At 37.9% G+C, this 11903-nt stretch overlaps 1 protein-coding gene across 2 annotated transcripts in view; it reads left to right on the plus strand.

Annotated features, from left to right (window-relative positions):
* Positions 1–9059, plus strand: part of LOC143039383 (beta-1,3-glucosyltransferase) — a 33078-nt gene extending 24019 nt beyond the window's left edge. For both annotated transcript variants that reach the window (XM_076209313.1, XM_076209323.1), the window contains exons 10-13: positions 1086–1227; positions 2373–2517; positions 3610–3735; positions 5363–9059. In XM_076209313.1, coding sequence (XP_076065428.1) covers positions 1086–1227; positions 2373–2517; positions 3610–3735; positions 5363–5629 — 680 coding nt within the window. In that variant the 3' untranslated portion in view covers positions 5630–9059. The remainder of the gene's footprint in view (positions 1–1085; positions 1228–2372; positions 2518–3609; positions 3736–5362) is intronic.
* Positions 9060–11903: the final 2844 nt, after the last annotated feature.

Here is an 11903-nt window from a genome sequence, read left to right on the forward strand (position 1 = left end):
TGCTGGTTGTCTTTCTTCACTCATCCCTTCTATACTTCTAAACCATTTCAATACTTTTTGATCTACCCTAGCAACCAGCTCTCTTTCAATCCGCACACTCCACCTCTCTACATTTCTTACTCTGTCCATCTTCATTACACCTACCATATTCTCTGAACATTTGATCTCAAACACATTTAGGCTCTTCTCCTCTGCCTCCAAATTCCATGTCTCCATTCAATGTAATGCCATGGATATATCATTCCCTCATACTCCCTTCTCTTTGTATTCTTCCCCATATACCAGTTTCTCACAACACATTTCATTCCTCTGAGACATTTACTTTATTCCCTTACATTATAATTCACCTCCACTCCATTCTCTGCCCTGTGTGACTTCAAATACTTAAAGTAAAGCTCTCCTTTTGCCTTTCACCCTTTAAACTCACAACCTAACTCTATCATCACTCCATGTACATCTCATCACCTTACTTCTGCCCACTTTTACTTTCAGCTTTCTCCTCTCACACATCCTCTCAAATTTTGCCATAACACAAGTGCTGGAAGTGCTTTGATAAAAAAACATACATATATATACCAAAGGCTTTTTCCCCCTGCATGGGGGGTAGCCAAAAAGAAAAAGGCATAGAAACCACTCCCACCTATTCCATGTCCTATATATTCCACTCCTCTCCACCCTCCTCCTTCCCTCTTATCTTGGCACAAAAAAAAAAGGATTACTGAAAAGAATGGTCATGGTAATAGTAGACATAAACAGACATTCATAACAATGACAAGGAATGGCCAACAAAGATCCTAGCTGGCAGACTGTCTCTTCCCCTCACTTTAATTTTTAGTGAAATATACAATAACTATATTACTGATAAAATAGTTCTCTCTCTCATTTGCATTACAAATATACATTTTATATACATTTTTGGCAATTCGAGTTTGATGACAAAATTGGAACATTTTCAGGACCTAAAGGCAAAATAGTGAAAGATAACATATTACATACAACCACAGTACTTTTGTTGTTCATTGATCATGCAGTTTTATGATGCACTCTTTTACTTGTTCAAGCTTAATACAATCCTTTCCTTACAGATGAAGAATTTGGAACAATAGATATTGGGATTCCAAACACAGAGCATGGTCACTGTGCCAAGACAATGTTCATCCTCCATCAAGCTCTCAAAATGCCGAATCTTCATTGGCTTGTGGTTGTTGATGATGACACTCTTCTAAGGTAGATGACGAATACAATTAGAGACTACATATATTTATCTGTCTATCTGGAGTGTATTCAGGGATGGAATGGGTGGGAATGATTTTATGCCTTTTCCTTTTTGGCTACCTCCCTTGTAAGGGGGAAAAAGCCTTGGTATATGTATATATGTATCTATCTCTCTATGTTTGCTTCAGGTGATAGGTTGTCATTGATTGTGATAACTAGGTACAAGTGGTGGTTGGCAAATGTTGCATTAAGAGACCTAGGTGTACCTCTCTGTTACCTATCTATTCTGTATACCAAGAGCTTTTTACCCCTTTGTAAATTGGTACCACATCTGCTTATTTCCAATCCCTTGGTACCTTTCCTTCTTCTAGTGAACTAGTTATCAAATTGTATACTTTGTTCACCAATTTTTGTCTGCATTCTTTCAGTATCCAATTTGATATTTCATCAAGCCCTGAGGACTTCTTTGTTTCCAACCTTTCTAACAATTTAAGGACTTTTTCATTTTTCGCTGTTATGTTATTTATAATGTTCACATTTTCTCTACTCTTTTCTCTCTTAAACTCTTCATCTGTATTGTATACTGACTGAAGGCTTTTTTTTTTCTTAGTTTGCTTCCTACCCTCTGAGGGGAGTGCTTGGAGTGATAGGGGAGTACTTGGGGGGGGGGGGAGTGGATAACTCCATTATACTGTAATGGATAATCTAGCTTAACAATCTCGCAACCCTTGTTTCTACACCCTGTAGTTTGTTATACAGATGGATTACTGTACTAACAGAATTGGCTTTGCTGCAGATATCAAATACCCTAGGTGGAATTGACACATACAAGAGACATTGTATTTTATACTTTGGCATCCCTCACTCACTTTCCTGACTACAACAAAAAAATATCTCTTCACATGCTTATGGGCTGAACCAGTGGCTGTACCCAGTTTTGTGGAGGCGTAGGTCTCCTGTAAGGGAGAACTGAGACAGCGGATTTATTTATTGAAATGTGTAAAGCAAATCTATGCAACAAAACAGTTAAGGTGATGGAATAGTCTGAATGGGCAGTAAAGGGTTAACTTGATATAAAAGACAAAATATTATTTGTGTTTGTACCCATAAGAATGTTTTCATTGATTGAATAATGGTGTGGCTGTGTTGTTTTCCAGTGTGGAGAGGATGTTATCCACTTTGGCCTGTTACCCATCTGAAAAGGGAGTGGTGGTGGGCGAGAAATATGGCTATGCATTGTCATCACCCCATGGCTACGAGTACATCACAGGAGGAGGAGGCATTGCCCTCAACAGGGAAGCGGTAACATAGACACGTCTGTTTTGTTGGTTATGTACAGTACTACCTCTCATTAATGGACTAAAAGGGGGGTAACGGTGTCCATTGATGTGAATAATCCGTTGATTTGGAGTGGTTTTTAGGTGGTATAGTGATTGCACAGCACTAAACAACAGCACCGAAAACACAGCGAAAACACCGCAAACACAGCTAATTAACGTCCATTAATGAGAGGTCTCACTGTATTGTGTGATATATTTGGTTCCATTCTCACCACACGAGTACAGGAACCAGGGATCTGCGCCCAGCAGTGACTGCCGCTACCTTGGCTGTCTGGATGCATAGGACAAAAATTAATTTTTTTACCTTGATGAAGCACCTAATAACATAGTGATTTATGCATGGTATATACCTTTCTATGGGGTATTGACTGCAACCAAACTGGTCCCCAGCCTGGCAGATAAACCATACAAGGAGAGACTAAAAATAGTGGGTCTACCAACTTTGAAAGATCAAAAAGAAAAGGGTGATATGATTACAGTATTCAGGTCATCAAAGGGGATAGATTGCATGGAAAGAAGAGGTCTTTTGGTTAAGGATGGGAGGACTTTAAGAGGTCATGGGAACAAATTAAGAAAGACTGCATGTCTAAAAGTTGTGAAATAATAAATAAATTTTTCCATATGCATGTATGAATACTTGGAATAGCTTAGAGGGTGATGTAGCCCAAACTTGAACAATACATGAATTAAAATCTGAATATAATTGAAAATCAAGGATATAGATTAAATTGGAACTGTTAGGTAAATACATGTTATGGAGTACCACTATGCAAAGTTTCATGTTTTTATCACAAATTGCAAGATACTTTAGATATTCTAGACCAATTGCCACACTATTAGGCCTCACTTTGTCAAATGAAATAAGCCGATATTAGTCAAAATTAAGTATGTAAAGTGGGTCATCATGTAAAAAGTTTTAAGAAGTTGTGATGAGAAAATTTCTAACTGGTCATTGAATATGTTTTACATTTGAAGAATCTTTTATTTAGGAGCATTAGAATCCTATTTCATAATTTATTTTCTCTTTGTAATTTTATTGTGTGAATACAACCAGGTGAGGCAGGTGGTGATGTCTGGCCAGTGTAAATGCCCCAGTCCAGATGCTCCTGATGATATGATGCTGGGCCTCTGCTTTCGTCGTCTTGCCATCCAGGTATTACACAACTGGGACTTTCATCAGGTAAGCACTTGTACTCAACTAAAACCAGGATAGTGGTTGTCATTATTACTTTTTATGGCAACTGCCAGTTAATCTTGTTCAGGCTCTGTCCTTCTGTCATTTAAGGGTTAAATCTTGTTTTGATTAACTCACATATGACAGAGATTGTCTTCATATAATTTTTCCTGCTGTTGCCTGATAACTTTATTTAACTGGAGTCCACCAAATAATTTACATATCTTCAACCTTAGTTCATTCTCATTTTAGCAAAATAGTCTTCATATATCTTCCTAAAAGTATCATGACCATCAGTGTACCTCATCCTCCATTAACAAAATACAATAGTTAGGTCATTCTTAGTCTTTATAACTGACCACCAAACTCCCTACCCCATCAACCCCTTGCCCCGTCAGACATTAGTTCCACAGGAAAATCCCTTTGCAGAGAAGCAGGAACCACACTAGCATGCTTATATTTACCTAGATATAGTATACAGGGTTGGGACCAAACTCATGGGGTCCCTTCTTTGTCTCTATTCATCAAACTTTGCTCTAAATTCATTTTTGGTGTCTGCTTGGTTTATATTTTCATCCAATTCAACTTGTTAAATAAATCTACACTTGTATGTGTAAAGCTATACTTCCTATCATCTTGCAAATAAGTTTGCTTTTTTAAATTTTCTATTATGACCTTTTGTTGATCTTTCATCCCATGATAGCATTTCCCCTCTGTCCATTTTTTAAACCTTTCTCCTATTGAATATCATTATCATATCACATCTCTATATTCGTTCTTCCAGTGTAGATAGTTCTAGTTTTTTCAGTGTTTCCTTGTATGTCTTGTCATTATAGTTACTATCCTTAATCTCTGTCTGTCTCTCTCTTCTTCCTAGTTATAGTGAAAATGCCTCTTTTGTATATTTCAGCCTAGGATGAATCAGATTTTCTGAGATTTTCTTCATCATGTCTCCTTCTATTTTTCATCAAATTATAGATCTCTTCTGTTGTTTTCTTTATATGACATTCTGGTGATAGATTGCCTCTGATTAGAATCCTTAAGTCCTTTTCCTCCTTTACTGTACCTTTGTTATTAGTTTATTTCCCATAACTCAGGTCTGTGGTACTCCATCAGTCATTTCTCTCCAATCTAACCTTTCACATCTCACCACAATTCTCTGAAGAAAGATTAGCAAAAGATGTGTGAATGGCAGAGGTGGATGGAGTGAACTTGAGGATGAGATGGATGGATGGGGTGAAAAGGGGCTTTGAGCAAGAGGGGAATGTCTGTTAAGCAGGGAAGGGAGAAGGCAGGGGATAGGGGTGAGTGGAGAATGGCTGTATATGGATGATATTTTCTCTCCATCTATATTTTCTTGAGCTTTCCAAACATCGAGATTGGTCACATGGACTAGATGTTTTATTAATTTATTTACAGTTTGATTATTGGGACTGGTATATGAATAATTTGCAATAGCAAATAGCATCAAATGGAGTAGTTTCAATCACAACTATGAGTAGATATGTTTTAACCTTTCTTGTTAACACTAAAACAATTTCCTTTTTCACAGCACAAGACCTAATACATAAAATGAAACATGATTTTAGATGTCTACAATCAGTCATTCATTATTTAATTTCTCCATTTCCAGGCACGGCCATATGATTATGCAAAAGACAGGTTGGAAGGGTCTAACCCAATTTCTTTCCACAAACACTGGATGATTGATCCTATAAAGGTTTACAACACCTATCTCAGTAATGTAGAGGCTGATTCAGAGCAGGGTATATCTGGTAGCAAGTCCAGAAAAACTAAGAAGAGAAAAAACAAAAAAAGTAAAGAGAAGCCAAGAAAGGATGGAGAGTCTTTTGGCAATGGAGAGGGGGACCACACAAATCATGCACATGTTGAGCTATAGCTTAGAAATGTTTTTGGCAGCTGTACCTTTCATATTTTACAGTATCAGAAATTAGTCTTTATGTAGTTTAAGGTTTTGATAGTTATTAAAGGAGTAAATCAGGGTTTATAAAATAATATAGTGTCTTATAATGATGACAATCATTCCAAGTTGTTGTGTGTTGCCTTAAGGTTCTTTATTTGAAACGTGTGGTTTTGAGGTAGCTGGTAGTAGTTTTTAGGGTTACTCATCTTGCAGAGAAGAAATATTGCACTGTTTTCTGTTTTGTGTGCATGGAGATAATAGATGGTTTATGTTATGTATCTTTGTGACGTGAGCATCTTGAACACCTGGTGCCTGGGAGCTACATCAATTTGATGTTAACATTTTTAAGAGAAGAGGGATCTCAATCCTTCATCATTGATGGCCAGTAACACTGTTAAACCATATCACATAAACAGATTTCCAATACCAAGGGGGAACTTCAGGAAGACTGAACGATTTGACACCCGAAACATCTCCCATTCCAAGAATTATGACATATCCATGTGTTGGGTAAGCTGGGTTATGCTGTGGCAGTTTCAAATAGTTGTAAGGTATTAAGCACTTTTGAGAGTTGTAAAGAAGTTTTGGGTATCAAACATACATACATATACCAAAGGCTCTTTTCCCCTTACATATCAAATAGCTGAGGATTATCTTTTAGTCAAACCCAAGTCAGTGCCAAGGAACATGTTGGTGGAGAAACTAGCTGTCATTGAGGAGAGTTGAATAACATGGCCAGCAAGGAATGGGGCCCTGGACTGAAATGTGACATATATACCTGATAGCAGCCCATTTACTAACTGATTGGGAGCACTACTCTAGAGCCATTACAGAAGAACACCATCTCCTTGAACACAACTCTCACCCCACTTGAAATGCACTTTAAGTATCTGTACTCTCTAACAGCATTATGAGTGAACAATTCATAATACAGATAAGACTAAATCAAGATGAGTAGAATACTTCAAATTCTTGATTTTGAAGTTCCCACATGTGGAGTCAGCTACCAGTATTGTCACAGTATCTTTTCCCAACTACTGAAATCAGGATGGTCTCTGACAGGGGAAATATAATAGCTAATGGCCTCTAGTTTTTTTGTAGCCATGTGTCAGACTGATGTCATCTCAATAGTGGTGAGGTCTTGTCACCCAAATATTGAAAGGAAAGGGTAGTGGAGATGACTGCAATAACTACATAACGTCACAAATCATTTTTGACAAGATATTTGTTTACATGCCTCTGGCCAGAACACAAGGTCATCTATTGTGCCAGGTCTTTAAGCAATCCCATCAAACTTAAGGAATCCACAGCTGGCTGTATCCTGTCTCGTTGTATTCTTGTTAAATGCCAACTTGAATTTTGGCAGAAGCTATACATAATTTATGGCAAACTCAAGAAATTGTATGATTCATTTTATAGACACTGGATTCTGAGGCTGCAAGGAGCATCTTGGTCTCATTTCTGGCCAGTAAGTAGACATAGAAAGTGCAATGAAGTCAAATGGAGGTATATCCAGCTTTTTCTGTTGCCTTTTGGAGTTATCAGTCCATCTATTGCCCTGGTTCTCTCTTGTAGGAAACCTGAGGCTCTAGGAAACTGGCCATATTTCCAGTTCAGTCTTTAAGTCGCTTATTAAAGAGATTTTGTGTTGCTGTCAGAAATAAATGATGGACAGCCTGTTGCCAGGCTGATACTGTGTTGGTGCTGTTTAAGTCTGGGATTGTCACCTAAACAAGGTCACCTAAACACTGACACTTGTCTATTTTGGGAATGACTTATTTGCCGGGTTGATTTTTAGAGGAGTTTGATCTATTCACTTGGTTGGCTAATACTCAGCAGTCAAAGCCTCATTAGGGGAAATTCATGGATTTCATATCAGGGCAGCCTATTTCAGCCAGCACACTGGCCCTATCTTTTAAAAGATGGATCTATTTGAAGTTACAGAAAACAAGTGTTGAGTTGTGCACAATAAGCAGCTTTGCTTAAGAACCTGTTGTACAGATCTCCCATGTTATCAGTGGAGGCTATATACCTTACATACTTGTTGATACCCAAAACCATCAATACTTATTATTGTCAGGTAGGTACCAGCTGATTTCAGTTTTTGTTATATTACATACCACCATTATATGTAGCTTATGAAAGAATGGTAGGTCATTGAAAAACAGTTTACATATCACATTGAAAATGCTTTTATTGAATGAACAAGTATATAGAAATCAAGAAAGCTTTGGAGGGTTTTCATGACTTGAAGATTACAATACCTGGCAACTCTTTGTCAGTGTGGTGGTGTGTGATACCCTACACCTTTGCTTTCACACTCCCTTTCACTTTCGGTTTCTTATGGACGTAGATTTCACCACATTTCAAGATTTAAATCTAAGTCACTTGGTAGCCTTATCACTGTCTATGGAATGGACTGAAGAAGTGTTTGATCGATGTTTGTGACATTTCTTTCTTCATAGTCATGTGAATGTAAGGCTGCATGACACTATCAATCTCATAGTCTTAATGGACTTGTTTGAACGAAGGATATATTTTAAACAGGTGATCAGTGAGGGTCTGTGATATTCATGCTTCTCTAAGGTTGGTGAAGTTCAGTGCTGGAGATATCTCACTTTTGTCTTGTTTAGCCTCAATTTCAACTTGCTTCTGTTCCTCAACAAGTATTTCCAATTCTTCATCACCAAATCCTTCACCAGAATGGCCCAGAGGTTAATCTTCTACTACCCTAGGCTGTAAATCCAGAAAACTATCCACCAACTTCTTGAGCCATTTTCATGATACTTCATAGTTTGAGTAAGTACAGCAGATGGAAATTTGTAAAACACTAGTAGCCGATTGAAGTCTGTTTTTCAGTGCACGAGGGTGTTTTGAATGGTATAGAATTTTGAGCTTGGTGTGTGTCCTGCTGTATTTCTACACATCTTCATCACATGATCATTAGATGCTTTAAATCCAAGAGTGGTTTGTTTCCTCTTTATAAATAAAAGTTTTGGGGTACATTTTCTTCCACCACAAGCCTGTTTTGTCAGCTTCAAACACTTACTCAGGTCTTTAGCCTTTTCTTTTATTGCCTCAGCAAATTAACTTGAGTAAGAGTATACTGCTACATGATCTGCTGATGCAGGCCATACCTTTTCTTATCATGATCAAACCAATCCTTGCTGGATCCAGACTATTTGTTCTTTCATGCACAATAGCTGTTCTCACAATTTAGCCTATCACCATATTTTTCTTCTTTACTCACTATTTTCTTGTTCATGGTTTTCATTAACATTGCATTCACCAGCAGTGTTAACGAGTTGTTTTGGTTTTTCCCTTATGAATTTGGAGTTGAGTGATACATGTCAGCAGGTTAAGTCTTCTATCCAAATACAGTAGACCCTCGTTTTACGCGGGGGTTAGGGCCCCGGCACCCCCGCGGGAAACCAAAAACCCCGTAAAATTACGCCACTGAAGGAGATATACCAAAACAATCATTAGAACCCTAATAATTTTATTTCCACAATGAATTGCCATATTGAACAAAATAATACAATAGAAAAATAGGAAAACAATACAATACAAACAAAAGAACAAGAAAAAACAGTGCATGAAATGAATATATGTAGAAGGGGTAGTAGTCTAGGTAGCAGTCTAGTCGGACTCAGCATCAGAATTAGCTGGACCACCACGTTTCTGTAAAAACATGGTGATGGGCAATTGTACTCGGCGCTTTTTCATGTCCTGCAAAACGGCTTTGTAGGGCGCCATAACACTGTCGATGCCATTCTGCGCCGCAATTGCCCTCACCATGGATGTGTCAGTCTCATAAATGGCAGCCTTGAGAGTGGAGGCCTGTCGTATCAAGGCTGCCAATGAGTCCAAAGTTAATCCTTCCTGTGGCTGGCTTTCTTCTTCAACATTGCCCTTCTCCTCCTCCTCCTCCTCACTGGCCGACTGGACGAGTTCCACCAGTTCCTCCTCAGACAGCTCAACTGCATGGCCACGAACCAGTTCCAGAACCTCTTCTTCCTCCATATCTGCAAATCCTTCACCGCCAACTTCCTTTGCTAAGGCTACAGTCTTCTTCACCTGATCAACAACCACGTTCTGAATTTTCCGCCTTCATGCCCACAACGCCAGCAAACGACTCATTTACAAGAGGTACTCAACACAAACAACTTGCTGAATCTTAGCCACAAAACTAATTGAGTCAGGTAACTCGATTGATTAACCAAATTAAAATGAAATCTATTTTATATTGTCACAATAATAAATTTAGAAAAAGAAACAATGATTAGCTGTCACCTATATATATATATACAAAAACCCAAAAACCCAAAAATCCGCGTAAATTCAAAACTGCGCATAAAAAATCCGCGTAAAACGAGGGTCTACTGTATCTAAGTCTTTTTTCAATATCTCTAAGGTATCATCTATCACATACATAGTCACTTTTGCTAATCATGGTGTGCACACAGCCAGAGCATATTTAATGTCTTTTTCCTATTGTTTCATGCCATGAACAATTGATTTGTTCATGCTATAAGTGTTCACGATTGCTTCTTAGCTCATTTGACTCCTAACTCACCATCCTACTTCCACACAGTGGGAAGTGAGAAGCTCCTTTTAGGGCAAAGGCCTGTCACTTGTGGCCAAGTTCCTGGTATTTTTTCAGGATGATGTTGGGTGACCTCCCTGCCTGGCCATGGCTGTTGGGAATCAACATAACAAGCCAGTAGTGGGCCTGGGACTTGAACTCATGACCCCATTTCTTTTCTACATTTTTCCTTCTATCATCTTGGATCTAGTACATAGTAATAAAATGGTTCTGTAGGAGACTGGGTTTCTATTTGGTTTAGGTTTTATTATGAGTAATACATGTGCTCTTCTCTAGATTGTTGAAATTTTGTTGCACATCTTGGAGTGGTGGAAAATACTAGCATTTAGGCCAAGGTCTTTGGTGGATGTTTGAGATATTATCTGAGGCTTCTGTGTGAGATTTTTCAATTTCTTTATTATCCTGTCCACTTCTTTATTAGAGAAAGGGGTTGGGACTGGCATGTGTTTAGTTTGAGTTTTCATATCCCTGTAGCTATTTTCCTATATTTTTGAATTATGGGCTTGAAATTTGTTTTGGAAAAATAATTGTTAATTATATTACATTGCTGTTTTAGTGAAGATATTTTACCTTGGGTTGTTTCAACTGTCTCATAGGTAAAGAATGGGTTAATTTATATTTTATAATTTAATGGGTTTATTACATTAACACAGTTTATTGTTTTCCTTCTGTTTGTTGTACTTGTGCTTTTTCCCAGTTTTCTTATTCATTTTGTGATGCTGTTTAGTTGTAGTAGCTTTTTCTTGTTCTGTGATATATTATATATATATATATATAATGTTGTATCCTTCTATCATCTTGGATCTAGTACATAGTAATAAAATGGTTCTGTAGGAGACTGGGTTTCTATTTGGTTTAGGTTTTATTATGAGTAATACATGTGCTCTTCTCTAGATTGTTGAAATTTTGTTGCACATCTTGGAGTGGTGGAAAATACTAGCATTTAGGCCAAGGTCTTTGGTGGATGTTTGAGATATTATCAGAGGCTTCTGTGTGAGATTTTTCAATTTCTTTATTATCCTGTCCACTTCTTTATTGGAGAAGGGGGTGGGGACTGGCATGTGTTTAGTTTGAGTTTTCATATTCCTGTATTTTTGAATTGTGGGGTTGAAATTTGTTTTGGAAAAATAATTGTTAATTATATTACATTGGATAGATTTAAATGAGTGCATAGAGGGTTTAGGAAGAAATGTCAATGTAATAGTACTGGGAGACCTTAATGCTAGAGTGGGAAATGGTCCAATCGATGGAGTGGTTGGGAAGTGTGGAGTTCCAGGAAAGAATCGTAGTGGAGAGTTGATGGTGGAAATGTGTCTAGAAAGAGAGTTGATGATAGCAAATACAGTGTTTCAGAAGAAAGTCAAGCATAAGTAGACATGGGAGAGGGTTGTGGATGGAAGGGTGGTAGATAGAGCGCTAATGGATTATGTAGTGGTAAAAAGGATTGTGATAGGAAGAGTTAAGGATGTACATGTGCAAAGGGGAGAAGGTGGGGGAATATCAGATCATTTTTTGGTGGAAGGTAAGTTGAGAGTGGAGGATAGGTGGAGAAGGAGGAAAGGGACAAAAGGTAGGGAGGTTCTTAGAGTGAACTCCTTGAATGAAAAGGAAAAGGAGAAGGAGTACGAAAAGAAGCTGAAGGAG

This window comes from Oratosquilla oratoria, chromosome 2 (genome assembly GCF_046742065.1).
Source record: "Oratosquilla oratoria isolate Oo_2021 chromosome 2, ASM4674206v1, whole genome shotgun sequence".
Taxonomy (NCBI): Eukaryota; Metazoa; Arthropoda; class Malacostraca; order Stomatopoda; family Squillidae; genus Oratosquilla; species Oratosquilla oratoria.